The sequence below is a fragment of the Ochotona curzoniae genome, unplaced genomic scaffold, assembly GCF_017591425.1.
Source record: "Ochotona curzoniae isolate NIBS_2020 unplaced genomic scaffold, NIBS_Ocur_1.0 contig_523, whole genome shotgun sequence".
In the NCBI taxonomy this organism is placed as follows: Eukaryota; Metazoa; Chordata; class Mammalia; order Lagomorpha; family Ochotonidae; genus Ochotona; species Ochotona curzoniae.
In genome coordinates, this window is record NW_024466459.1 from 7,517,218 (window position 1) to 7,544,882 (window position 27,665).

A 27,665-nucleotide genomic window follows, 5' to 3' on the forward strand; every position below is an offset into this window, starting at 1 on the left:
GCGGGAAGGCGGAAGTGACCAGCGGACGGCTTCCCGTACGCACCATGGCGGCCGCGGCCGTCTCTCCCGCAAGGAAACGGCTGGATCTGCGCGACTCCGCGGCGCTTTTCGAAACGCACGGAACGGAAGAGATCCGCGGGCTGGAGCGCCAAGTCCGGGCGGAGATCGAGCACAAGAAGGAGGAGCTGCGGCAGATGGTGGGCGAGCGCTACCGCGACCTGATCGAGGCGGCCGACACCATCGGGCAGATGCGCTGCTGCGCCGAGGGGCTGGTGGACGCCGTGCAGGCCACCGACCAGTACTGCGCCCGTCTCCGCCAGGCCGGCCCGCCGGCGCCGCCCCGGCCCCCGCAGGCCCCGCAGGTCGGTGCCGCCCGCCGCCTTTGGGGGTGCCCCGCGTGTCGCTCCCCGCCCTGCGCCCCTCGCCCTTCGCCCCTCGGGAGGAGAAGCCGGCGGTCCCCGGGATCCTGCCTAGTCTCACTCACCTCAGGCCGGGGCCGCCAGGCGCTCCCTTCCGGCTGGAGCTGACCAACGCCAGGGGTCCCCCGCAGACCGTTCGATTTCTGCTGTCTGCTGACCCCGTGGGCCCCCGAAGCCTTCACTCCGGGGTGCGCCCCCTGCACCCCGGCCACGCGCGCCGCGACCCCTGAACCCCGGACCTGCGCACTGTGGCCCCCTGCACCCCGACCCAGGGCGCGCGGTAGACCCCTGCACCCCGACTCTGCGCGCGTGGTGGCCCCCTGCACCCCGGACCCGCGCGCGGTGCTGGCCGAAGGGGGCCCACACCTGTCAGGCGCCGGTCAGGTCCTGCCATCTCTAGGAGGGTCGACCCTGAAAGGCCAGGGAGGGGTGACAGGTGAACGAACGGGAAAGTCGGCTTCACTGCTTCCTGCCACGTAGCCTCGGGAACTGCAGCCCCGGGAGTGGGAGCCTGTTGGTAGTAGCTGAGTTTTAGAAGAAAGCTGGGTCCAGGAAGCTGGGCAGACGCCCTAGAACTGTGTATGGAAGGCTGGGATCACCTGGGGAGGCTTGGAAATGGAAACATCCATCTCCCTTCTGATGGCTGCTGCCCCTGGGGTGGCCACCACTCAAGGATACAGTCCTGCACACCCCGCCCCCCCCCCAAAGAAAACAGGCTTCTGTCAAAGCTGCGCTCTGCCCTGTTTTGGAAAAGCATTGATGCTTGTGTGAGGTGTACTTACCTGCTTGATCCGTAGACCCACGGTTTGAGTTCAACTGAATACATCCAACCCAATTATTTCTGCTCTGAAGGAGCTTCCGGTCTAGTCAGACAGATGAAGCCAGGGCCAGCTGACCCAAAAACAAGTAATGATGGAGACAAGTGTAGGGCGCCGGTTCACCTGTGTTGCTGGGTGTGGGTCCCTCTGGTGAGGGGGGCTTTGGCAGGTGAAGTCTGCAGCGAGGGGGGAGGGCCTTACTCCTGCTGTACTGCTCTGGCCACATTCCCGAGACCCAGTCGTGTGTAAGAGAATGTCCTGTTCCCCTGGGTCTGGGGTCTGGAGGCCTGAGGTCAGGGTGTTGACCTGGGAGACACAGAGCTGTTGTCGCGAGCGTTTGAGGGCAGAGGAGCCTGCAAGAGTCCCTAGACCCAGGTGAGCGGAGAGGGGCCTGGAGGTTGAGCCACAGGGATGGTCCCTGTGGGCCGACAGAGAAGAACAACTAGAAATTCATGGTGGGCACCCGGCAGGGGAAGCCACTGCCTGTAACACCAGCATTCCAATGTAGGCATAGGTTCAAGTCCCAGCCCCTCCACTTCCAATCCAGCTCCTGGCTGGTGTTGCCAGGGAAGCAGCAGAAGACGACCCAGCCTGGCTGTTCAGCCGCTTGGGGAGTGAACCAACACACAGAAGTGCTCTCTCCCTGTGTCTCTTTAACATTGCCTTCCCTATGAATAACGAGAGGCTGGCGTTGTGGTGTAGCAGGCAGAGTTCCACCTGTGATTCCAGCATCCCTTGAGGGTGCCACTTCTGAGCCAGCTCCCTAGCAGCAGCCTAGGAAAAGCAGCAGAGGATGGTCCAAGTGTTCGTGTCTGCTGCCCATGCGGGAGACCCAGATGAAGCTCCTGGCTCCCATCTTCCGCCCGGGCCAGCCTTGGCTCTTGGCAGCCATCTGGGGGCATGGACGGGCAGCGGGAGGATTTCTGTCTCTCCCTTTCTTCCTGTAACTGACTTACAAATAGACAAGAAGGCTCACTGCGATGAGCCTCTGCACGGGTCTTGGGCGAAGGTTTGTGTGTGGAGGAGCAGTAGCCACCACACTGGACCTCGCTGGCTGCCTGGCGTAGTAGTGTCTGCCTTAATGACACTGCATACCCAGAAATACCCCTCGCTTTCTTCCCCAACTGCCTGACGGGACTTCTGACTGCCTCCTGTGCACCCTCCCCTGCAGCTGCCTCAGCTGTCTGAGAAGTTCTACAGCATGGCCGCCCAGATCAAGCTGCTGCTGGACATCCCCGAGAGGATCTGGAGCTCCATGGAAGCCTCGCAGTACCTCCGTGCCACGCAGCTGCACCTGCTCTGCTGCCACCTCCACGGCCTGCTGCAGCTGGAGCCAGGCGCTCCCTGCCATAGTCCTGTCCTCTCCCGCTTTCCCATCCTCATCCGGCAGGTGGCAGCAGCCAGCCATTTCCGGTAAGGGAATCTCACCCCGCCCCTGCACCTCCAGATGGTGTTCTCTGGTGATGGCCAAGCTCTGCCACCGCTAATGTGGAAAATCCTGTGTCTCCTCCTGTCTTCCTTTCCTAGGTCCACTATTTTGTATGAGAGCAAGATGCTGCTCAAAGGCCAGGCTGTGTCTGACCAAGCTGTGGCCGAGGCCCTGTGCTCTATCATGCTCCTGGAGGAGAGTTCCCCGCGCCAGGCTCTCACCGACTTCCTGATGGCCCGCAAGGCAGCATTTCAGAAGCTGCTCAACCAGCCGCAGCATGGTGGGTGCAGCTTCTCTCCAAACCCTCGTCCTTCGGAGCGGGACAGGGAAGGGTGAGCCGAGGGAGCTGGAAGCTTCCAGAGTGTTCTGGAAAGTTGCTTCAGAGAGGATGGTTTGGTTTCCTCTGCTAGGTTCTGGCATCAAAGCCCAGATCTGCTCCTTGGTGGAGCTGCTGGCCACCACTCTGAACCAGGCGCACGTGCTGTTCTACACCATGCCCGAAGGCCAGCTGCCAGAGCCGGCCCTGCCGTGCGGTTTGCTCTTCTCCACCCTGGAAGCCATCACGGGCCACAGCCCAGCCGGTGAGCTCTTGTCTCGTTCATTCAGTGAATGTTTACTCAGCCGCTGCCACGTGCTGCCTGCCGGGGATGAAGCAGGGAACTGGGCACACCCTCTTCCTTGGCGGAGAGCATGCGCAAGCGGGCCGGGCAGCTGGGCAAGTGTCCGCTTCGTGTTGACACCGGTCATCGCCGTACAGGCCGAGGACAGATGGCCTTAGGAACATCAAGCCAAGGGGCTCTCCAGGGCCCGAGAGCTCACCTTTCACACTTTGTCCCTCTCCAGAAAGGGGACAATTGGCCAGTTCGCTGCAGTGTTGAAAGCTGAAGTGCGTGGGACCTCCAAAGTACCCTGTGTTTGAGTGGTAGCTAGGATCGCGCTACCACAATATGAGGCCTGGTGCCTCGGGAGGCAGGAGGGCGCCCGTGGGATGAGGGCTCATCGGCACTTCCCAGGAAATGAGCAGGCCGTTCAGTGTGTTGGCAACTGCAGTTCTGACTGTGGAGGACTGCATGACACTTGGTTCTTCTGTCACCCTTCCGTTCCCGTGGTCTCTGTCATGCTCAGCCAGGGGCAGGAGCAGAATTACGAGGAAGCTGCCGCCCTTCCGGATGATGGAGGCCCTGGGCAAGCACTGTGCTTCTCTCCTCGGCCAGAGGTCTGCTCAGACCTGGCCAGAACAAGGCCGGATGAGTTTTGGGAATCCTGTTGTTTGCTCCCTTCTCCAGGAACGGGCGCTGGGGTCCTGCAGGGGGAGCTGCAGTCCTGCGGCTGGTTTAAGCACTTACCGGCTTCCATCATGCACTTCCAGCCAGCACTCCGAACCCTCGTGCATCCCATCAGCCAGGAGTACCTGAGAGACACCCTGCAGAAATGGATCCACATGTAAGGAGCCAGGTGCTGGCCTGAGGCCATGGGGAGCCCCCAGCGCCCTCGGAGGGGACTGTCCCAGGGTCAGTGAGGTACTCAGGCCGTCACTGCGTTTGCAGGCAGCAAGCATCCGCTCTGAGAAGCAGGAAGGGGGTTAGCTTTCAACATACTGTGGGAGGAGCTCTGCACGCTTTGCTAGCTGAAGCCGTTCCATGTGGTTCCAGACAGCCTTCTAGGTTCAGGGAAGCACAGGGCAGCGTGTGTGAAGGCTACCGACTCCACACCCCCTGGACACGGAGGGAGCAAGGGAGCGGGGTGGATAGACGTGGAGAGATGGGGACCCAGGTGAGACGTGTTCCAGTGGCATCCTGCTGCGTTCCTTAATAAAGCTGTAAAACCCGCAAATCTTGCGGAGCCCAAGGAAGATGCTTTTCTTGCAGGTGTAAGGAAGACATCAAAAATGGGATCAGCAACTTGCTCCTGTATGTAAAGAGCATGAGAGGTCTCGCGGGGATCCGGGATGCCGTGTGGGAGTTGCTCGCCCACGGGGCCGCCAACCACAGCTGGGACGTGATCTGCCGGCGGCTGCTGGAGAAGCCACTCTCACTCTGGGAGGACATGCTGCAGCAGCTGTTCCTTGAGCGACTGCAGGTGAGGCCCTGGTGTCACGCTCAGTCTCAGGGTGGCCGTGCCACTAGCCGCCAGCCTGCGAGGTCCCTGCCACTTCCTGTGTGCAGTGGTGGAACTCCAGGCTCTGGGGCCGAGAGCAGTCGGCCAGGGCCGTGGTCTCGCACATCAGACACAGCATCTCGGTTCTCTGCCAACACCACGTGGTCTTTTCTGAATGCAGAGGAGGGCATTCCGAACACTGTTCTCACTCTGAGGTTTCCCTAAGTGACTGGAACTGTTCTCGCCTTCTCTTCTAGACTCTGACCAAAGAAGGCTTTGACTCCATCTCCAGTAGCTCCAAGGAGCTCCTGGGGGCAGCTCTGCAGGAGCTAGGAAGCCCCGGCGGTTCTGCTTCCCATAAGCACATCCACTACGAGCAGAACATGGCCCTGTTTCTGTGGTCCGAGAGCGCCAGCGACCTGCCTTCGGACGCTGCCTGGGTCACCGTGGCAAACCGCGCTCAGTTCGCCCACAGTGGCCTCTCCATGAAGGCACAGGCTGTGAGCCCCTGCGTGCAGAACTTCTGCTCGGCCCTGGACTCCAGGCTGAAAATGCAGCTGGACGACCTCCTGGCTTACCTGCCCTCCGATGAGCCCTCCCCGCCCAGGGACGGTCCCCAGCCGCAGGCCAAGGGCCCTGCCTTTGACAGGTACGCAGACGCAGGCACTGTGCAGGACATGCTGCAGGCTCACGCTGTGGCGTGCATCAGGCACATCATGGACTGCATCCAGGCCGAGCTACGGAGCACCGAGGAAGCCGTGCAGGGGCGGCAGGCCAGCCACAGCCAGGCCAGGCTGCACGCAGTCCTTTTCATGGCCAGGCTGTGCCAATCACTGGGAGAACTGTGCCCCCACCTGAAGCAATGCATTGTGGGAAACTCCAGGAGCCCTGAAACACCAGCCAGGGAGGCTCGGGTTCTGAAAAAAGCAACCAAGGGGAACAGTCAGGATGGCATTCCTGCGCAGGCCAAGTGGCAGGAAGTGAGAGAGATGCTGCTGCAGCAGAGCGTGCTGGGCTACAGGACGTGGAGCACCACCGTCGTGAAGGTGAGCAGGGTCCCTGTCATCCACCGTTAGGCCCTGTCTCGTCCGGCCACCTTCAGTCAGGCCCCTCAATGGCACAAGAGTGTGTTTCTCCTACAGTGACATGCGCTTCCTCTCTGCCAGAGCTTCAACTGGAACGCTTTCCCATCCATTCTCAGCCTAGGTGTGACAGGTGGGCAACATGCGTGCTTTCCCTCTGTCAGCTGCCTTCCTGCTCTGGAGCCCCAGTCCTCTATTCCCTGGAACCTTCACGGGTCAGTCCCCTGAAGTGGCATTTGACATCTGTAGCTTCATTGGCCAGGACCCCCATCTGATGATAATCATTAGCCACAAGAAGAGAGGTGTTGGCCACTCCCCACCCGCACAGCCTGAGCTGTGCTGCTGATGACGGGTGACACCAAAAGACCTTACTGGGCTGTTTGCTTTCTGTTGCCAGGTTTTGACGGATGGATTCACACAATCCCTGCTTTCAGAGGATGCTGGCTCCATCCTGGCCACGGCCACCAACTGGGATGAGCTGGAAATCCAGGAGGAGACGGAGTCCGGCAGCAGCATCACCTCCAAGATCCGGCTGCCAACGCAGGTGCGCGAGACCCACTTCCGGAGCCTTGGGCTGAGATGGGGGAAGGACTGCTCAGTTCTAGAAAAATCATCCAACAGCCAACTGCTGAGGAGAAGCTGAAGGCGGGCCACGTGAAGCCAGTTCTCGAGTCTGCCCTTTGCTGTGGGGGCTCTGTGCTCTTGAGACTGTGAGGTGAGAACAGCCTCAAACAGGAGCAGCTGCAGGCCGCCCGCAGCGCTCCAGGCACCAGCCGGGGACTTTGGAGCTGTTGAGTGGCCTGCCTGTTATATGCCTAGCTGCAAAGGCCAAAGTCCCAGCACATGAGCCTTAAAAGGCTAATTTTCCACTTTTGCCTGTCATTTACTGGGTACAGATTGACAAGCTAATGTTTTTGGTCTCTTCTTTCAGCCATCCTGGTACGTGCAATCCTTCCTGTTTAGTCTATGCCAAGAAATTAACCGCGTTGGAGGCCACGCCCTGCCCAAGGTGACGCTGCAGGAGATGCTGCAGAGCTGTCGGGTTCAAGTAGTCGCTGCCTACGAGAGATTCTCAGAGGAGAAAACGAAGGTGTGTGCTGCGGTCAGAGGGGAAGCAGCAAGGAGGCTGCTGGAGTGCGTTTACAGCCAAACCAGACCGCCAGAGCCTCAGCAAGGGATGCAGCCAGGGCCCCGGCTCCGATGAAAACGCCCCATCTGGCGAGGGTCCATGGCCTCCCCATTCTCCAGGGTCAAACGGCTTCACTGCAGCATCTCGGAAGGCCCAGCTTCCAGCCCCACACTGCCAGCTGCACACTGTGCGCTTTGGGCAAATCATTAACCTGTCACAGTTCTGACAGAACTGGACTGTAGAGCAGGTTTGCTCACCTGAGGACAGAGCCCTGCCCCACCCCTACACCCGGCTGCCTCAGATGATGGACCAGTTGTAAAGCTAGGGCAGGCAGCCACTGCAGGGGAGTCCTTGCCTCCCAGCCTCCCACACCCCTGCTCCTTCTGGACAGCAGCCTGCCCTTGGTATTCCCTTCTTGGTCCTGATTTTGAAGGAATTCAGTTATGTCTTCTCCCCATGTACCTCTCCTCCAAAGCTATTTTCCCCTTACGGCACCATCTGCAACCCCTGCAGCCGTGTGTGTGTGTGTGTGTGTGTGTGTGTGTGTGTGTGTCCATCTGCAACCCCTGCAGCCATGTGTGTGTGTCCATCTGCAACCCCTGCAGCCGTGTGTGTGTGTGTGTCCATATGCAACCCCTGCAGCCGTGTGTGTGTGTGTCCATCTGCAACCCCTGCAGCCGTGTGTGTGTGACCATCTGCAACCCCTGCAGCCGTGTGTGTGTGTGACCATCTGCAACCCCTGCAGCCGTGTGTGTGTGTGTGTGTGACCATCTGCAACCCCTGCAGCCATGTGTGTGTGTGTGTGTGTACACGGCACCATCTGCAACCCCTGCAGCCGTGTGTGTGTGTGTGTGTGTGACCATCTGCAACCCCTGCAGCCGTGTGTGTGTGTGTGTCACCATCTGCAACCCCTGCAGCCATGTGTGTGTGTGTGTGTACACGGCACCATCTGCAACCCCTGTAGCCTTTCGTGTGCGTGTGTTTTCAAAGCTGTGTGTTTGAAAAGCAGAGACGAAGATGGATCTTTCACCTACGGGTTCACTCCCCAAATGGCCACAGCAGCCAGGCCCAGGCCAGCCTAAGGCCCACAATCAGTAACCCCTTCCACATCTCCCCCTGGGTGGCAGAGGCCCAAGTACTCTGGGCCATGGCTGCTGCCTCACAGGTGCATCCGCAGGGGACTGGAGCAGAAGCAGGGAGCCAGGCCCCCGGCAGGCACTCACGGATGAGGTGCAGGCATCCTGGCACTGGCCTCAGGTCCTGTACCAGAGCCCTGAGGCCTTTTCTTTAGGGCCAAGTCTCTTCTGTGCTGCTAGGTTTTGGGGGAGGGGGCGGGGTTTGGTTTGTTTTTGAAAATTTTATTTACTTGAACATGATAAGTTCAGAGAGGGAGAGACAGATATGGCCACCACAGCCAGAGCTTGTCTGGTCCAAAGCTAGGGGTGTCCTCCAGGTAGCCAAGGCGGGAGCAGGGTCCCAAAGACTCAGACCATCCTCTGCTGCCTTCCTAGGCCATACGCAGGGAGTTGGATCAGAAGTGGAGTAATTGGACTCAAACTGATATCCGTAACGGATGCTGGCGTCACAGGCAGAGGATTAGCTTGCTCTACCACATTCCAGCCCTGGGTTTTCCATTTTAAGACCCAGTTTCTAACACCCCGATTTCTGTTGTTCTGAGTGAACAAGCTATGTGTAGAGAAAGCCCCTGCTTCTGAAGTCACCAGCTCTAACACCCTGACAGTGAGCTCACACTCCTGTAACAGCTCCTCTCTCCATGCTGGGGGACTTGGGGTGCCTTTGCAGAAGGAAGGAGCGTTCCCGGTCACCCAGAATCGGGCACTGCAGCTGCTGTATGACCTGCGCTACCTCAGCCTCGTCCTGACCACCAAGGGAGAAGAGGGCAAGAGTGGCCGAAGCAAACCGGACCCCAGGTGCCGTGTCCTCCCTGCTGGCCTCCCTGACTCTGAACTCCAGGGCTTCACCGAAGCAGTATGTGTTCAGTACACGTTCTGAGTTTCCATCTGGCTGTAGTTATGCACTGCAGGAAGACACAGCTTCCAGGCAGGCCTGCCACGACGGGAGGCCGTGCTGCTAAGCCAGAAGAGTCAGCGGTCCATGTCTCCACTTAGAGTGGGTTTGTGAGCATGTAACCCTTCCTAAGCTGAGAAGCACGTGCCCCAGGACTCAGCATCCCCTACACCGTGGCTTTACACAGCACACACCTGCACTCCAGCAGGTCATGCAGTGGCTGCCTCCTGCCTACTTTCTGGTCAAGTCAAGGCAGTGGACTGCATCCCTCCGAGTCAGCCTAGCAACTGTGCTGGCGTCATCTGAGCTATGGGTGCCCTCCCTAAAACCAAAACACAGGGAAGGGGCAGCCTTCACTCAAATACACAGTGTTGGAAACCCTTTGGGGATTTCTTAAGTACAATCAACAGTGACAAGTGGGGAAGAAGCCAGCAATTACATTGAATAAAACTTCTTCCAGGCCCTCTGTGATTGATATTACCATGAGAGTACTTTTTATCCTCAGAACAATGTGTAGTGACTGTAATCCTCTCTCCAGACTTGAGAAAGTGACTGACCACCTGGAGGGCCTCATTGACCCGTTTGACCTGGATGTTTTCACACCACACCTCAACAACAACCTCTCCCGCCTGGTGCAGCGAACTTCTGTGAGTCGGGGCAAAGGCATGCACAGTGGGAAGGACCATGGGCTCAGGGGATCAAATCCCTGCTCCAGCACTTCCTTCTCCAGTACTCCGGAGGGACGCAGTGTGGGCAGGGCGCGGTCATTAAGCTGTGAGAGGACCAGTTAAGTGTCACATGCCGGGGCTAGCCTGTTTTCACCACTGCAGGCCTGGGAGAGGACTTGGGAGGGTTCTACCCAGGTCTCAGGAAGAGAAATGACTGTGGAGAGTGATCAAGTTCTGAAACAATAGCCCCACAAGTCCCCCAGGCGGGTTAGAAGGCCAGTGGTGCTGCCTGCCTGAGCGGCATCCCCACCTGGACAGTAAGCCGGCACTGGTTTGTGCTTCTGCCGTCTGTCAGGTCCTGTTCGGGCTGATTACCGCCACAGACAACCAGTTCACCTCGAGGAGCAGTACCTTCCTCTCCCAGGAGCCCCACAACATCCTGCCCCTGGCGTCCACTCAGATGAGGTGAGCACACGGGGCTCCCTCGCCCCCTCAGAGCTACCCCAAGGCTGTCCTGGCCACTCATTCTTTGCTCTTGTCCTGCAGATTTGGGCTGCTTCCCCTGAGCATGACAAGCAACCGCAAGGCTAGACTGAGCAGAAGCATCCAAACACAAGCCCAGGTAAGTGCCAACAGCAGCAAGGGGGCCATCTGTGTCACTCCTGTCCCTGCGCCCCACCAGGCCACCCAGCTAGCTCCCTTTTCAAAGAATCGACATAAAGAGCTGAATGACAAAATGTACTAATGCTGCTTTTAATGGCAACGCAACAGAGCAGTTACAGGTTTTGCTAGCTCGCGCTAAGAGCAGTCTTAAAGGATGCCCATTGACACTACCAAGTAGCCTCAGAATAGAAATGTTTTCTAGAAAATATGCAGGGCAGGATAGAGACCAATGCTCGTATTATTTAGAATAACTGCCAACACAGCAGCGAGATTGTTCTAACTGGGAAAAACCTAGCTCTGGTGAGAACAGTGCTATCCTCCACTGACACCTGCCTGGGTAGCTTCCCTTGGTTTGACCTTTTCTCGTTAACCTGCGTTCTGTTTTGGTAGGATGCCGTCCGTTAAAGCCCGCAGGACTACTCGGGGTACCTGCACGGTGTTGTGTTGGTGTCTGAGAGCTCACATGGCTTGTGTTAATGTGCTTGGTAGTTGCCTTTGCAGTCAGAATGCTAGCAGTGTGTCCTGCCACAGTCCCTGCCTTCAAATTCGCTAAGAATTCTCACCCAGCCTCTGCCTTTCAACTTCGGTAGATGGTACTGGGGGGGAAAGCGCTTGCACACACTGCCCTTGGGTAAGCACAGCTGTGGGGCGCCTTCCCGGCATGCCACGCTCCCTCCGTAGTAAGCAGCCTTGGCTCACCCATGTGAGAGCAGGGGGTGGACGGGAGCCTGTGCTTACCCGCTTCCTAGGACGACCCTTAGCTTCACCTTTTAATTCCATTACGTAACAAAATCTCACGCTCTTTCCCAAAGTCCTTTGCAAATCTTGACATCCAGCCATGTCTTGGTGCTGTCGTGTGTCCCAGCCCCACCTGGGCACCGTGTGGGCTCCGAGTGCAGTGCAGGGGGAGCGGGTGGGGGCTGGAGGGACTAAGGCACTTGCTCTACATCCACCAGCAGGCCGACCCGCCGGCGCCCTCCGCAGCAGAAGACTCGATGCACGCTGGCTCCTTGTTCAGACAGCTGGTCAATGAGGAAGACGACACGGCTACGCCTTCATTATTCAAACTTGGCTGGCTGTCGAGTATGACTAAGTAGCCTTTCTAAATAAATAAATACTACCACGTCAGTTCTGAAGAGGCCTCTGCTCGTCTGTTCCTAGCCGCACCACTCTTCCCAGTGTCGAGGATGGAATGCAGCCCCCTGCTTCCTGCTTGGGATTACTTTAAGCACAGAGTTAATCCCTGTCCAAGAGCCTCACCACACCTGCTAATTTTATCATCAGTGCGGGTACCGCTCGCTTCTAGTCAGCGCCCACCGACGCCTCCGCTGTGGGCTGCTCAGTGAGATCACGTTAGCTGCTGACAGCACGAGGCTGTGAGAACTACCTCTGCCTTTCTTGAGGAACTGTGCGGTGTTTCCTGGTGATGTGGACAGGAGGGACACTGAGACACAACACACCGTGATCTGGGTATCCAAGAGTCACATTCTCCCTGGCAACAGAAATATCTAACAGACGGTTCCTGGGGGTGCTTTGTCCTCAGCCCTAACTGGGTCAGACGGCCCTCTTCCTGAGCAGAGGCCTGGCCACAGAACACCCACATGCCGAGAGGTAGTATGGCAGACATTTCAGTGCAACACTGAATCAAGACTTCTACATTTGGGGGGGGGGGGGGAGGTTTTTTTTTTTTTTTTCTTCCATGGAAATTAGATACTCTTTACTAGTTTATTTAAAAAAATTGAAGATGCCACATTTTTTAAAAGGCTCTTTTACATAAAGTAGACTTACTGGACAGATCTGGAAGTCAGTCTAAACTGGACATACTATGGATTGAACACACAGATGAGGGTTCCTCACTCTACCACCTGGACACGGAGCCAATACCTCCCTCAAGACTCCTATAAAAACTGCTTCAAAGCCCCTTTGAAGTTGCAATAGTGTAGCAAAACCACAAGTAAACAACTACCTGTTGCCCTGGTATTTCAAATATAGACTGAAAGGCCAACAGGCATTTTGTGTGTGTGTGTGTGTGTGCAATTTTTTTAAAAACAGATCAAAGGTTGAAAAATTCGCACAGCACTGTCCCTTCACAGAAGGCAAGCCACTGCGGCGCATCAGGTCGGAGGCCGCCCCCGGAGCTGTAGGCTGTGGAAGTGGGCCTCCTTCAGGGTCTGGTTGATGTGAAAGTACGGGCCTTGGCACAGAGCGGACTGCTCGGGCACGGGCTGCGGGGTGTTGGGGCTGGATCCGGCCATGGTCTGACTTAAGCTGCTCTCTGGCCCGCTGGCTCTGTCCGGGCTGTTGATGTTGCTGCCGCTGCTGCTACTGCTCCCACCACTGTCACTGCTGGAAGACTGAAAGGCAAAGAAGAAATGGTCACGAGCAGCCACTGCAGGGTTCTCCTGTGCTCGCCCGTACTGCGCCCTGCTCAGAGGCAGCTTCCGATTCAGCCCAAGCGCCAGCCCCAACAGGCAGCGACTTTCGAGTTTACAAAGTCCATTCATCGAAGACCTCGCACTCACCCTCACGGCCACTCAGGCTGCAGCGGCCATGGGATGCACTGGCTACTCACTGCAGCCCTGGGAGGGAGTGGGGTCACATTCCAACACAGACTTGGGCTCCCTCCCACCCCGTCTCCACCCCTTTACCCATCTCCACCTACTGTGACCATCCATTCCAGTTCTCAGCCCCAAGAGAAAGTGGCACCCTCGGCACGAACTAAGGTATATCCACGGCAGCTGAAGAAAAACCCGTGGCAATTCTGCCGTCATCTCGTGGATGCACAGGACACCAACAGGCGGCTGGGAACACTGTTAGTGCTGTTGCAGGGTTCAGTGTGGGTATGTGTGCACAAAGGTGTACAAACAAGCCTCCCTTTTTCTTGGATGTAACTACGAGACTTGTGTGTCTCAGCAATTTCAGTAAGAGTCACCTGAAATTCCTGCCTGCCAACATTTAGGTTCTTGAAGGTTAGGTAATGCTAAAGGATCCCTTTTCAATCAAGGAATCTTATAATTTTAATACTATATTGCTAATAAATTACAACTCCAGTAACCTGACTTGCAATTCCTATATTTATAATTCAACACAATAATGTACTAGAAGGAATAAATGCCTCAGAAAGTTAGAATTGTAGTAATTGGACCTGGCGCAATAGTCTAGTGGCTAAATCCTGGCCTTGCATGTGCCAGGATCCCAGTGCGTGCTGGTTTGTATACTGGCTGCTCCACTTCCCATCCAGCTCCCTGCTTGTGGCCTGGGAAAGCAGTGGAGGACGGCCCAAAGCCTTGGGACCCTGCACCCGTGTGGGAGACCTGGAAGTGGCTCTGGGGTTCTGGTTTCAGATCAGTTCAGATCTGGCCATTGTGGCCATTTGGGGAGTGAACCAGCTGATGGAAGATCTTTGTCTTCTCTCTGCAAATCTGCCTTTCAAATAAAAAAAGAAATAAAAGAAACAGATACAAGAAAAAAAAAAAACAGCAAAAACCAAAAAGCAATATTCACAAAGAATCCTTCAGTAACCAAATTAAGATTTGCCATGCTCCACATGTCATTTTGAGCCACTTTAGGATGGGTCACATATTCCCCTGCCCACAGTAACAGGAAACAATCTCCCTACAGTTAAAGCACCTCATAAACGTGTTCCAGTATGTTTCTGAATGAAGTCACATGGTAAAGTTAGCAGCAGAGGTAATTAAACTGAAGACATAAGAGGTCAAATTCAAGACCAAAACTACGCCACAAAAGTCCTGTCCTAACCTAGTGTAACAACCTAGTCCAACAAGCCGCTCGCTGCACTCCCAAGCGCCCATGCCGAGCACACCGCTTCCGGTCTGCTCTCGGCACTGCTCTTCGTCACAGTGCTGCCTGAATGGTAAGGCAAGAACCGGAATCAGTTCCTAGCAAACTTAAGCTTTCATCTCAAGTATTTATGTATACTTTAATACAAAGAATAACATTACTCTGAAAAAAGCTGGAAGTTCTATAAAATCCAACATGTTAGGAAAGATTTCTTTACAATGCTTAAAGGGGTGGTGGTGGTGAATATACTTGCAATTTCTAAGTAGTTTTTAAAGCTTGCAGCTCAACTTTACACAGATATATACATGAATGCTTACTCTTCTTATAAAGACTAAAAACTGTTACCCATACCTAAACCCACACAGTGTGGACCTGGTTAAATTAAAATACACCCAAGTATAAACACAATGAAATTCTATTGGTCACTAATGAAGACATTTTGAATTAAAACACAGAAACATCTTTAACATTTTTTAGTTTATAATAAATATGTATGTCACATAATATGCTTGTTTTCTTTAACATATTCATGTACACACACATATTTATATTCACCCTAAACAGTCTAGCAAGATATTTAAATAAACTTCTAAAATCTAGATTGTCTATTTTACTTCTAATATTTTTACTTATTAGAACTCAAACAATAAATAATTCTTTTGAGGGGAAAAAATGATCATGTTAAGTTAACTAAACATTACTACTGAAAAACTAAGAGCAAGGCTTTGGTGTGCTTGGGAAAGCAGCGAGGGACGGCCCAAGTGCCTGGGCCTCTGCGCCACGTGGAAGGCCCGCATCAAATTCCTGGTCTGAGTGTTCCAGTCCTGTGGCCATGCGAGGAGTGAACTAGTGGACAGATTGTCGGGGTCACTCCTGCTCTCTTTGTTGCCTTTCAAATAAAATAAATCTTTTAAAAATAAAAATTAAAAAGCTCCCAAGGGGCAGACCTTTGGTGCGAGTGTTAAGACCCTCCTTGGTATTGCATTAGGGCGCCTCCGTCATGTCCTGGCTGCCCCGCCAGCTCCTGCCCGGCCTCGGGGGCAGGAGGTGCTGGCTCAGGTCCCTCAACCTGTGCCAACTACAAGGAGACCTGGACAGAGCTGGCTTCAACCTGTGCTCAAGCACATTTGAGGAATGGACCAGTAGATATGAGATCTGTATCTTTCTGCCTTTCAAATAAAAAAAAAACTTTGTTTTTATAAATGGGTAAAATTGCAGGAAGCCTGTCTCAGTTCCCCTAACTCCTGACCTGGGGGATGGCACTGTGGTTTCATAAGCTAATCCTCTGCCATCTGAGTGCCGACCTGCGATCCAGCTCCTGCTTAGGGACTGGGAGGGCGGCAGCGGCGGGCCCTTGGGTCCCTGCACCCACGTGAGACCCAGAAGCTCCTGCTCCTGGCAGGCTGAGCTCCGGCAGCCTATGAGGAATGAAGCAGGGATCTGAAGACTGCTATCATTCCTTCTGCCTGTAACTCTACCTTTCAAATACAAACAAAAAAACAACTTGTAAAGCTCCCTTGCACAGAGCAGACAACAACAGTTTTAAACCAATAAACAGCTCAATCGAATCCAGGTGACTGTACTTTATGTACCATTTCAACACACATAACAGGGTCCATCCATATTACTGTCAAAGGTAAAAACAATACAAGGAAATTTCCAGAAATTCCAGCAAGATCGCCTAATCTTTTATTCCAGTTTCCACCCATTTTTTAAGCTCCACTGTGCAGCTCTCTCAAACACAATTCAATTTCTGATTTCTGCCAACCCAGTTTTTTTCATGTCAGAGATACAGGAATATGTCACCATCTACAAATGCACCAAAAATGTCCAAAATGAGGGCAAAACCCAGCAATAAGTAACAGCCAGCACACAAAATGAAAATGTCTCCCATGGTAAGGATCACCATTAGGCCACAGTTTTTTCGAGGCCACCACACTGGCCCAACAATAATCCTCACTCTGAACATTCCATTTTGTGTACTCCAACTTTTTTCAATTACTCACATACATACTATTCATGCTATGTTCTTGCTGACATTTAAAACTTTCTACAGGACAGTCAAAAAGCCTTTAAATAAGTAGTGAATCAGCACTGTCGGCTACCACAGCAACTTGCTCACACCGACCAAGCAGCCTTCACTTGCTGTTAACCCTAAAGTCCCCATCCCTATCTTTAGATCCAGCAGTAAGACTGCTTTTGTGTTCTGAAACCAAAAAGCCTAGGGCTGGCACCGTGGTGCAGTGGGTTAAGGCATCACAGACCCGTGCACAGAGCACAGCAAGCATAAAGGAAGCTGGGGCAGGGCTGGAGGAAAAGATAGAACACAGAAAGGGAGGGGAAGAGACAAGAAAACACCCCCTTGCTAGGCAAAAAGCAGTAGCCTGGAACCATCAGCAGAGCAGGAAGCAGGGACCCAGAGCACAGCGGCAGGGCCCACGGGCTCACCTCAGGTGGCAGGGAGGACACTGCAGAGGAAGAGGAGAGGAAGGCAGACGGGGCCCGTTGGCTCGCCTCCAGCAGCAGAGTGCTCCCCAGGGCCTTAGCTGAGACTGCGTCACGTGCCAACATTCCAGGGTGGGAAGTCCGTTTGACAACCCATTTATACCCAGACAACTCTCAGTTCCATTTCCACTATGAAAGGACTTAAGGCCCATGGGGAAATGGGATTAAAAGATACTTAATTGGACAAAGAAATATGTTTAAATGCATACACAGGTTTTTACAATATGCAACTTCCATAAACTTCTTTGTCCCAGCTCCCCACTTCCCATCCAGCTCCCTGCCTGTGGCCTGGGAAAGCAGTCGAGAACAGCCCAAAGCCTTGGGACCCTGTACCCATGGGGGAGATCTCTGGATCAGCCCAGCTCCGGCTGTTGTGGCCACTTGGGGAGTGAACCAGTGGACGGAAGATCTTTCTCTCCTTCACTCTGTAAATCTTCCTTTTCAATAAAAATAAATAAATCTGAGCCCGGCATGGTAGTCTAGCAACTAAAATCCTCGCCTTGCATGTGCCAGTATCCCATATGGGCGCCAGTTCAAGTCCTGGCCACCCCGCTTCCCATCCAATTCCCTGCTTGTGGCCTGGGAAAGCAGTTGAGGCTGGCCCAAAGCCTGGGGACTCTGCACCTACATGGGAGACCTGGAAGAGGTTCTGGGCTCCTGGCTTCGGATCGGCTCAGTTCTAGCTGTTGCGGCCATTTGGGAAGTAAACCACTATCTCTTCTAAACCTGCCTTTCCAGCAAAAACAAATCTTTAAATATATATATGTATATGTGTGTATACATATATATATTTCCTCCCCTGAACTAAGAGGAGGCGGCGCAGCATTCTTCTCTGTGCCCTTGGCTGTAAGACAGGCCTGCTGGATCTCAGCGCCTTCGGACACAACTTCTGCGCCGTGTCCTCTGGTGACCGCACACACAAGCATCTGTGTGGGACCCCTGCTCTCTTACTGAAAAGTGAAGGTAAAATCCCTAGTGGCACCCCATGCAGGGCCCCCAACTGCAGCTTCCTGCTCAGGCACACCCTGAGGCAGCTGCGCCGGCTCAGGGGGCTGGCTTCCTGCCACCCCAGCAGACTCAGGGAGCCAGGTCCTGGCCTCCGCCTGGCAGGGCCGTCAGAGGCTGCAGAGGCATCAACCAGCAGATGGGCAAGCATTCTCTCTCTGCCGCTCAAGAAAAGAGGAGGAAAAAAGAAAAAAAAATGTAAAACTTACTAAAATATGAAAAAAGCCAAACAGAAATGAGTTTCTGCTTCCCTCACGTACTTTCGCTTCAAGCATTCAGGGACAGTGAGGCAGACACCAGCTCGTTTCCCAGGTGACAAGCACACGTGGGGAAGTCCAGGATTCCAATGCCTCCCAGCTCCTCCCTCAGTGCTGCCCACTGATCACTACACTGAGGAGAAACATAATTTTTGGAAACTAATTATAAGTAACAATTTTAACTCTCCCTTAGATTTTAAGCAAATTCTTAAATTAAGTGTTTCAAGAAAGACACAGGAAGTGGTTTCTCTTATGTAGGTCATTCTCAAGGAAGTTTATTCTCTGGCCCTCTCAGAGCAAAAGGCACCCATTTCCATTAACACTGTTATATACATTAATAAAATAACTGCCCAAGACTGCATCATTCTCACACACTACTGTCAAGTGGCAGTCCAATGCCGCTGAACTTGACCCTGGTGTGCTGCAAGTATGAGCAGGTCCTCAAGGCGTCCCTTGCCATGGCGATGCCCTGAGCTCCTCCCTTGCCATGAGATGCCCTGAGCTCCTCCCTTGCCATGGCGATGCCCTGTGCTCTGCTCCCTGGCTCTCCTCCTTGCTCACCCCACCCTGGGAAACGCTCCACCAGCAGCAGGACCTGATGACCTGATGACCTGACACAGACATCCGCGCGGACCCTGCAGAGGAACACGGACAATCCACCCTGCCCGTCAGGCTCGGAATCACATAGGGGTTCAACGGGTAAGAACAAATACGAGTGTCCCAAGACACTGAATAACAAGACGTTAGTTTTTTCTGGGACACTGAGGCACAGATTTCAGAAAGAAAGTGAAGGTCATCTGCGCAAACAACAGTTAAACTAAGATTAAAGCACCTGTCTTACCCAGAGACCAAAAATGTTCACCTTAAAAAGAACATTTCTGCTCTGGCGCTGTGGTTCAACAGGCTAATACTCCACCTTCAAGCATCAGCATCCCATACGGGCAGCTGTTCGTGTCCCAGGTGCTTGACTTCCCATCCAGCTCCCTGCTTCTAACCTGGGAAAGCAGTGGAGAACAGCCAAAGCCATGGGACCCTGCACCTTCACAGAACACCCAGATTAGGCTCCTGGCTCCCTATGGGTCTCAGCTCTGGCTGCTGTGGGCATTTGGGGAGTAAACCAGAGGATGCATGATCTTTCTCTGTAAATCTGTTTACCGAATATAAACAATAAATAAATTTAAAAAGGATTTCTACTCTTGTTTGCAGTCATTAAAATCATAGATATAAGAAAACAAATACATGGCTAGACACAGTGCAGCTCAGAGCTCCCGTGCTGCACTTAGACACAAGTAACAACAGACTCTGCAAAGTCCTTTAGCAAATAGTCTCCAAACCCAAAAGAACAGTGGAAACTCAACCACTACTACCATTTTATCATAAGATGCTCACGGGAGCTACAAGTCTTGGGTTTTCTTTCATCCCTGAAATTTTCCAATTATTACATTAAACAAAAGCTCAATTACTTTTCCGTTAATCATTGAATAAAAGAAGAACAGACCTTAAAGAGATGGGGATGAAAAAACCCATAGAAAGTCCAGTCTTCCTATAGGTGGAATTTTTTTAAAATTTTTTTTTAATTGAACAGTCAAATTCACAGAGGGACAGAGAGAGGAAGATTTTGCATCCACTGGCTCACTCCCCAGGTGGCTGGACAGCCGGAGATGCGCTGATCCGAAGGCAGGAGAAACAAGCAGGCAGCTGGAAGGGAAGTGGAACAGCCGGGACTTGAACGGCATTCAAGGCGAGGACTTTAGCCACTAGGCTACCACGCCACGCCCCCATAAATGGATTTTAATCTTAACCTGTTCATTAATATTCCCTAAATGGGCACTCCTGCATGACAGTTACTGATTTCTGCCACTTAGGGGAGTTACTTGAATTACTGGTAAAGACAAACTAAAAATGGGTCAGATCCCATTGTCAGGACGTGATTAAAGGGCACACACTTTCAGTGGTGAGAACTGGGCGGCGTGTGAGCTGTGAGATCACGGCTTTGGAGTCTGTCATTTCTCTGATAGTGCAACACCTGTTGCAGTCAGAGCCTCCACCATGACACAGTGGTTTAAGTCTCCGCCTGAGACAGCATACACACTTCCCATAGAAGAGTTCAAGTCCTAGCAGATCCTCTTCTCATCTGGCTTCTTGCTGGTGTCCCAGCCAAGGCAGAGGATGGCCCAAGTACTTGGACCCTGCCACAAATGGGAGGCACGGCTGGAGTCCTTGGCACCTGGCTTCAGCCTGAACTAGCACTGGAGACTTGGGCATTTGCAGAATAAACCAGCAGATGAAATCTCTCTCCCGTTATGGCTTTCAAATTAACAAACCTACATTTTAAAATTATTTTAGAGTAAAAATCATCAGGTTGGGCCCGGCGCGGTGGCGCAAGTGGTTAAAGGTCCTCGCCTTGCACGCCCGGGATCCCATATGGGCGCCGGTTCTAATCCCGGCAGCCCCGCTTCCCTTCCAGCTCCCTGCCTGTGGCCTGGGAAAGCAGTCGAGGACGGCCCAAGGCTTTGGGAACCTGCACCCGCGTGGGAGACCCGGAAGAGGCTCCTGGCTTCGGATCGGCATAGTATCGGCCCGTTGCGCTCACTTGGGGAGTGAATCATCGGACGGAAGATCTTCCTCTCTGTCTCTCCTCTCTGTATATCCGCCTTTCCAATAAAAAATAATAAAAATAAATCTTTAAAAAAAAAAAAAAAAAAATCATCAGGTGCATAATTTAATAGAAACATGACCATAGAGTTGGCTTCCTTCCCCGTAGAATGCAAACTTTTAGGAAACTACAACTGTAGCCTCCCTGTTCACTGCCCCCACAATACTTAAGAGAGGTTTTGGGGGCTCAGCGCGATGGCTCAAGTGGCTATATCCTCGCCTCGCACACGCTGGGATCCCATATGGACAGCTTCTCCACTTTCCATCCAGCTCCCTGCTTGTGGCCTGGGAAAGCAGCAGAGGTTGGCCAGAAGCCTTGGGACCTGGCACCCACATGGGAGACCCAGAAGAAGCTCCTGGCTCCTGGCTTTGGATGAGACTAACTGCAGCCATTTCAAGCATTTGAGAATGAACCAGCAGAAAGAAGATCTTTCTGTAACTCCTTCTCTCTGTAAATCTGTCTTTCAATAAAAATAAATCAATCCTGGGCCCAGCACAGTAGCTCAATGGCTAAAGTTCTTGCCTTGCACGTGCCAGGATCCCATATGGGCACCGGTTCTAATTCCCGCTACTCCACTTCCCATCCAGCTCCCTGTTTGTGGCCTGCAAAAGCAATCAAAGACAGCCTAAAGCCTTGGGACCCTGTACCCATGTAAGAGACTGTAAGAGGCTCCTGGCTCCTGTTGGCTCAGCTCCAGCCATTGTGGCCACTTGGGGAGTAAGTCAGTGGATGGAGGATCTTCCTCTTTGTACACCTAACTTTCTAATAAAAATAAAATAAATATTTATAAATAATAAATAAATATTTCAAAGAGAGAGGTTTTAAAGACACAAACCTTACATATTCTGCATGCTTCTGGTTTCTACCAAAGTCAAGTGAACCGAAGCAACAAGGATAATGACAATGGCTCTTAACAGCTTAAACTATCAGAAAATTGATTTCTGCAATGCAAAATAGGGGGCTCAAAAACGGGCTTTCAAAGGTCCCTGAGACTTCCAATACAACACTGACAGAGTACACACGTGTGTGTGTGTGTGAACCCAAACATGAACTACCAACCGAACGAGAGGCTGCACAGCTTCTTCAAACAGGAAGGGAATTCTTAGCCATCATCATCAAGCCATCACCTGTTTTTCATTAATAATGTCCTTGAACGATGCGGCCCAGGCTGGGTTGCTGCCATGGAGTGGAGACAGTGACCCGCACGCCTGCCTACCTCCGTGTCCCAGGACTCCTGGAAGACAGCGTTTCGGCTGCTCCTCTTGGTCTGCGGGGGAAGGTGGTGGTCCTCTTCATTGCCATTCCTTCTCCTTTTCCTGAAATTCAACCACAAGGAAGACAAAGACAATCCAACAATGGATCTTAAAAGGAAAACCATGGGGCCCAGTGAGATAGCATAGGGGTTAAAGTCCTCGCCTTGCATACGCCGGGATTCCACATGGGTAGCAGTTCTAATCCCAGCGGCCCTGCTTCTCACCCAGCTCCCTGCTTGTGGCCTGGGAAAGCAGTCGAGGATGGCCCAGGGTCTTGTGACTCTGAGCCCATGTGGGAGACTTGCAAGAAACTCCAAGCTCCTGGCTTTGGATCGGCGCAGCCCCAGCCGTAGTGGTCACTTGGAGAGTGAATCATCGGATAGATGATCTTCCTCTCTGTCTCTCCTCCTTTCTGTATATGACTTTCCAATAAATAAATAATAAATTATATATATATACACACACACAGATACAGGAAAATTGCATGTTTCTCTAGCAAGTGTTCTCAGATGGACAAGAAAAAAAAAATCCGCATGCGCTCCACGCAAGAATCAAGCACGTCAGAAGTCCTGCAACCAGTTAGCAAAGAGATAAAGGAAGCCTAACCTTTAGTTCACTGCCTGGAACTGTACTGTCCAATATGGCAGCCCTGAACCCCACAGGCCCGTGCCAACAACAAACTCAGAATCCATTCCTGGGTCAGTAGCCACATGCCCAGTGTGAAACAGCCTTCGGGGCTGGTGGGTGCTAGCCCTGAGCAACCCAGATGGAGAACATTCCTGGATGGCATACAGTTCTACTTACTGGCCAGGGCCAGCCAGAGGGTTCCTAGGTGCAGAGTTGCCATACCTATTCTCTCAAATTTCAACAGTGAAAATGACAAAAAGCGTTTTGGCAAGTTTTTAAGTTTCTATTTTGGGGCCCGGCACTGAGGCCTAGCAGCTAAAGTCCTAGCTTTGCATGTGCCAGGATCCCACATCGGAGCCTGTTCTAATTCTGGCAGCCCTGCTTCCCATCCAGCTCCCTGCCTGTGGCCTAGGAAAGCAGTCAAGGACGGCCCATAGCTTTGGGACCCTGCACCCGTGTGCAAGACCCGGAAGAGCTCCTGGTGGCTTCGGATCAGCACAGCTCTAGTTGTTGTGGTCACTTGGGGAGTGAATCATCGGATGGAAGATCTTCCTCTCTGTCTCTGTATATCTGACTTTCCAATAAAAAACAAATAAATCTCGAAAAAAAAATAAATAAAAGAAAAAATTTCGATTTCCTACATAGTTATATACTTCCGGGTTAAGGAGACCAGCTTTCTGTGGCAGGTCCTAAACCCAAGGACCAGTGTCTAGCCACTAGGGATACTACGTGATACCCTGCTGAGGCAGGCGTTACAGCACAGCGGATTAAGCCACAGCTTGGGGCACCCACATCCTAATCCCTCACCAGGAGCTGGTTCAAGTTCTGGCCCTTCACTTTTTTTCATTGATTATACTGCATTACGTGACACAGTTTTATAGGCACTGGGATTCCCCCCCCAAAACCTCCTCCCCATGGTGGATTCCTCCACCTCGTTGCGTTACTACAGTTCAAATTCAGTTGAGATTCTTTCATTGCAAGCATCTACCAAGCATAAAGTCCAGCACCTTACTGTCCAGATAAGTTCAATGGTTTCTTGGGGAGACCATCTCTGGTCTGAAGGCAGAGCTGGCACAGTGGCACAGTATTATCCTGATCAATTAAAAGCCCGATATTACATCAGTAACAATTTATAAAGTTATGGAATTAGTTAACATGGTAATGAGTAACCAATGTGTTAAAAGAGAAAAAAATGCAAGTTCTGAACATCCTGTGACTTCTACATTGACATTTCAATTATTAGTTTCTATACAGCTGGTTTCTATACACCTTAACATGGCTACAGATTACTATTCAGCAGTCTCATGTCTATTTTAATTTTAGTATTTAGCAGTTTATAGCATTGAAGCATGATTTTGCTGAACCTGGCTGTTTTTCGGGTAGTCTAACTCTATAACAAGACATATGTCAACAGTTTAGGTGAACAGCTTTAGGAGGGGTGTGCAGAGAAATCTTCAATACCTTAGTGAGGAGTAACTAATCTATGTGTCCCACCCAATGAATTATAAGTGCATCCCTACTGACCGTTTCCTGTCTGTTGCTAGGCTTTCCTTGTTGTTCTCTATCTATTCTAGGTTTTTTGTTTGTTAGTTTTGTGGGGTTTCTGGAGCTATTCTGATGGTCATTACAAGAGGGTGTGGGGACCCAAAGTCGGAACCAGGCAAGGACCAGAGAAAGCTCCTCTCCCTAGTCCCGAAGGAAGTTTACTGTTCTTCTGTTTCTGCGGACCGCTCAGGGCTCCTGGTTGTCGTTCCGATGACTTTGGATCCTGCAAGGCAGGGTTTGGGCTTCTTCCATCCCATGAGGTAGATCCAAATGGGGGTGGGTGACCTCCCAGTTCTCGGCCTCCAAAGGCACTCCATTTCCCCATGGTTTCCTTGGCAGTTGGGATGTAGTTCTCGATGCTCATACTGACAGTCCTCGGTGCGGCCCTTCACTTCTGACCCAGCTTCCTGCTACTAGCCTGGGAGCAAGTGTTTCAGCCCTGGCCCGTCCACAGACATCCACACAGCAGCCCTGGCTGCAGCCCGACACGATGACTGCTCAAGCGTCTGACTGCAGTGACAGATCTCCGTCTCTCCCTATTCCTCCGTCACTCGCCTTCCCTGGGCTCAACTCTCTGTAGTCTGCAACACTCTGAATATGTCTAACTTCAATAACATACACACATTTCAGTTTAGGTCTGAAATGACAGCACATGGTTCTGATAAAACTTTAAGCAACCTGTTATGGGCTACACCAGTTACCTCATTCTAAAATTCAGTTGCTTCAAAACAACATAACTATTTTCACCTAAGTTTCTGCCAGGTTGAAAAAAACAGGAAACAGGTGATGATCGGGTTTTAAGATGCCCTGAGTGGATGGGATATGACCCTAAGATTCAGACTGCTACCTTGGTCCTCACACGACCAAGTGCATCTGCATGGCAGTGTGCTGCCGGAGCAAAGCCACATCTAACGGGAGGCAGGGGACACCCAGGGAGAACTTGGCCAGTGGCAGAAGCCTGTCCCCACACTCTCACTTTATCAGGTGACAACAGCCAATTGCTGCTCTGGGCTGCTGAGTCACCTGATTCAAATGTATGAGGCTGACCAAAATTTGCCATTTCCTTGTTTATAATGGGGAACATGTGCCTGCAGTGACAACATGGGTGTCAAGGAGGTTGCTCAGCAGAGTGAAGGAAGAGAGGACTGGCTGGTTGTGCGCCTTCCAGCTGAACTCAGTGTCCCAGCCTCGGAAGCAGCAGGTTCCTTCTGGACCCAGAGTTCTCTCTGGCCCCCAGAGAGCCCTTCCCCTCACAGAGTACCACAGAAACTTCACCCACTTTCTCATTTGCCTTTTTCTAGACTACTGGAAGACCCCATCCCTGAAACCTTTACACAACACTGCCTGGGAACTGGCAGGATTACAACTGCATCCTCACCAATTACAGCTTTGGGCATTAATGCCACAGGCCAGGCTGTAATTTCAGCAGGCACCCTATCATTGATGGACTCTCCCTGCTGGCTGAGCCGACGGCTGTTTAGCCTGTGGCACTTCTAAGCAGAGCTGACATCACCAATTTCTTTATTCTGCTTACCTCCCATTTTCTGTCGCCTCTTAGACCAACAGTGACACAAGGTGAGAGTACGGGCCTCCATGCTTTTCAGATTTTCTTTAAAGCAGAACTCTTTCTCAACACATACAAAATACAAGAGTTCTTTGATCAAAAGGATCTGTCACAGGCAAAAAGCACGGATCCCTCCGACTCACACGCAAATGCAGCCGGCTGAGAAACAGCCTGAAAATCCACGAGCTGACCTTTCAGCTGGAAACTAAGCAAACACTCAAAGCAGCGCCGGACCGCGAGCGAGCAAGGCGGCTGACGCAGGCAGAGCAGGGCCCGGCCACCTTTGGAAACACCAGGTGAGGGGAAAGAACTAGCAGAAAACCTGCCCAGCACCGCAAAAACACGGTGCCACCACTGGCTTAGCGGGTGAGGACCACCACTGCCACAGTAAGGACACTCCCCGGAGCCAGGACTCAGTACAAGCGCTTTATTGTAGGAAATGGCTCAGCCTTCTCCCGATAGGTGAGCTGCTCCCAGAAGGCAGCAGACCAACTGCATTTGGGAAGAAGGGGTGTAAGCAGCCCCTCGGGGTGCACCCCTGTTCTGCACACAGGCAGGGCCCTCCTGACCACTGGCTCCCTGACCCGAGCCAGGAACGCGGGCTGCTCAGCAGGCCTAAGTCAGGGAGCGTTCCAGAAAGCTCCGGGCCAGGAAAAAACTTGTGTTCCAGACAAGGGTCCCAGGTGAGGCAGAGGCAGAAAACCCAAAAGAGCCGGATCGGGTGGTGCAGGTGTTTCTCCCTGGAGTTTAATTTTTCCTTAAATCCTAACCTGAAATAAACCCGACTGTCTTCAGGCGCCGGCTACCCATCCCAACTTTCTCCTCCCTCTCGGAGAACACCCCGCAGTCACACGGCTCGGGTGGGGGTGGGTGGCACCCCCCGAACAGTTTAGAATCCTGCCCCACCTCGGGATCGGCCCCCCTCGGGTACTCCCAACCGTCGGGGGGCCTCGTCGTCTCCTCCCAGTCGCGGGGTTCAGCAGCCCAGACCGCCCATCTGACCTTGGCCCCCCACCCCGACGGGCGCCCCCAGGGGCCCCCACCTCCATCCCTGCGCCCATGCCCCGCACCCCCCGAAAAAAACCGAGGGACGGCCACGCTGCAGGGCCACCGTCTCTTGGCACTTCCTTCCCAAATAGGAAAGGGACGGCGGCAGAGACCCTCCTCCAGCCGTCCGCGGGGTCCAGCAGGGATGCCCGGCCCTCAGTCCCTCCCTCTCCGCCCGGTCCACGCCGGCTCGGAGCCCTGGCGTCGCGCGCCCCCCTCAGCGCCTCCGGCCAGCGGTCGCTGCCCTCTCACCTGGGGCGCAGGCGCTCGCTCATGGCAGCCGGTGGAAGGGAGCGCCGTGGCGCCGCCCCGCGCGACGAGGGAACGGCCGGGGTCGAGAGCGGCCGGCCGCCACGCCCACCCCCTCGGGCCCGGGCTCTGGCCGCCGCTCGGGTGGACGCGGCCGGCGGGGAGCGCCCCTCGGTCGGACCCGTACCACCGCCACTTCCGGCGTCTCCTCCGCGCCCCCCCATGTCGTCGCCGCCGCCGTGGTACCGCCCCCGTGCGCCTGCGCGGCGGCTCGCCGCCCGGTGACCCCGCCCACGGGACAGAGGCGCGTCCGAAGGGGGAGGAGCTTCTGCGAGAGAGGTCCTCGTGCCGAGGTGGCCATGGCTTTCGCCTGTTCACCAAGAAGGGGTGGAACCCAGGATAAAAAAAAGTAGGCAGGTTTATAATACATGAAATCAGGTCGTTATCGCGGGGTCCAAGGGCTCGGTTTAGCTCTCTGTTAGGGGATAGTTTTCGAAAACTCAGGGCGATTTCTTCAGGCAGCGGCGTGGACGGCCTGCCCTGGGTCCTGTGTCGGGAGTTGGGCAGGCGCTCGAGAGGGGCCCCGAGGACGGAGAGCTGGGGGGCTCCGGGCGGTGCTGGTGGGGGGCTCCGGGCGGCCGGGCAGTGCCTGCGGGGGGCTCCGAGCGGTGCCGGTGGGGACCCCGGGCGGTCCGGCGGTGCTGGACGGAAGCTCCGGCCGCTCCTCAGCCTGGGGGCTGTTTCCGCGTTCTAGGTGTGTTGGGGGGAAACTGCTGAGGCGCCGGGAGGAGCGGATCGGGAGCGGGGTCGTCCGCCGGTCCTC

General features: G+C 53.4%; 2 protein-coding genes across 6 annotated transcripts; one reads left to right on the top strand and one right to left on the bottom strand.

The window, feature by feature from the left end:
* Positions 1-11,469, top strand: COG1 (component of oligomeric golgi complex 1). 3 transcript variants are annotated; one of them, XM_040989579.1, is made up of 15 exons: positions 1-362; positions 1,714-1,722; positions 2,418-2,650; positions 2,765-2,946; positions 3,077-3,247; positions 3,953-4,109; positions 4,535-4,745; positions 5,021-5,809; positions 6,243-6,389; positions 6,777-6,935; positions 8,778-8,905; positions 9,541-9,649; positions 10,026-10,135; positions 10,217-10,292; positions 11,293-11,469. In XM_040989579.1, the coding sequence occupies exons 1-15, from the start codon at positions 45-47 to the stop codon at positions 11,428-11,430; spliced, it is 2,937 nt and encodes a 978-aa protein (XP_040845513.1). In that variant the 5' UTR covers positions 1-44; the 3' UTR covers positions 11,431-11,469. The 3 variants fall into 3 exon arrangements, with proteins under 3 accessions (XP_040845513.1, XP_040845512.1, XP_040845511.1); XM_040989578.1 differs by lacking the exon at positions 1,714-1,722 and having other exon boundaries at positions 2,409-2,650; XM_040989577.1 differs by lacking the exon at positions 1,714-1,722 and having other exon boundaries at positions 2-362; positions 2,409-2,650; positions 11,290-11,469.
* On the bottom strand, positions 10,410-27,066 carry FAM104A (family with sequence similarity 104 member A). Of its 3 annotated transcripts, none has more exons than XM_040989580.1 (3): positions 26,846-27,066; positions 21,774-21,873; positions 10,410-12,687 (listed from the first exon to the last, which is right to left on the bottom strand). In XM_040989580.1, the coding sequence occupies exons 1-3, from the start codon at positions 27,064-27,066 to the stop codon at positions 12,448-12,450; spliced, it is 561 nt and encodes a 186-aa protein (XP_040845514.1). In that variant the 3' UTR covers positions 10,410-12,447. The 3 variants fall into 3 exon arrangements, with proteins under 3 accessions (XP_040845514.1, XP_040845515.1, XP_040845517.1); XM_040989581.1 differs by having other exon boundaries at positions 12,579-12,687; positions 21,774-21,791; XM_040989583.1 differs by lacking the exon at positions 21,774-21,873 and having other exon boundaries at positions 12,579-12,687.
* Between the last annotated feature and the right edge of the window lie 599 nt (positions 27,067-27,665).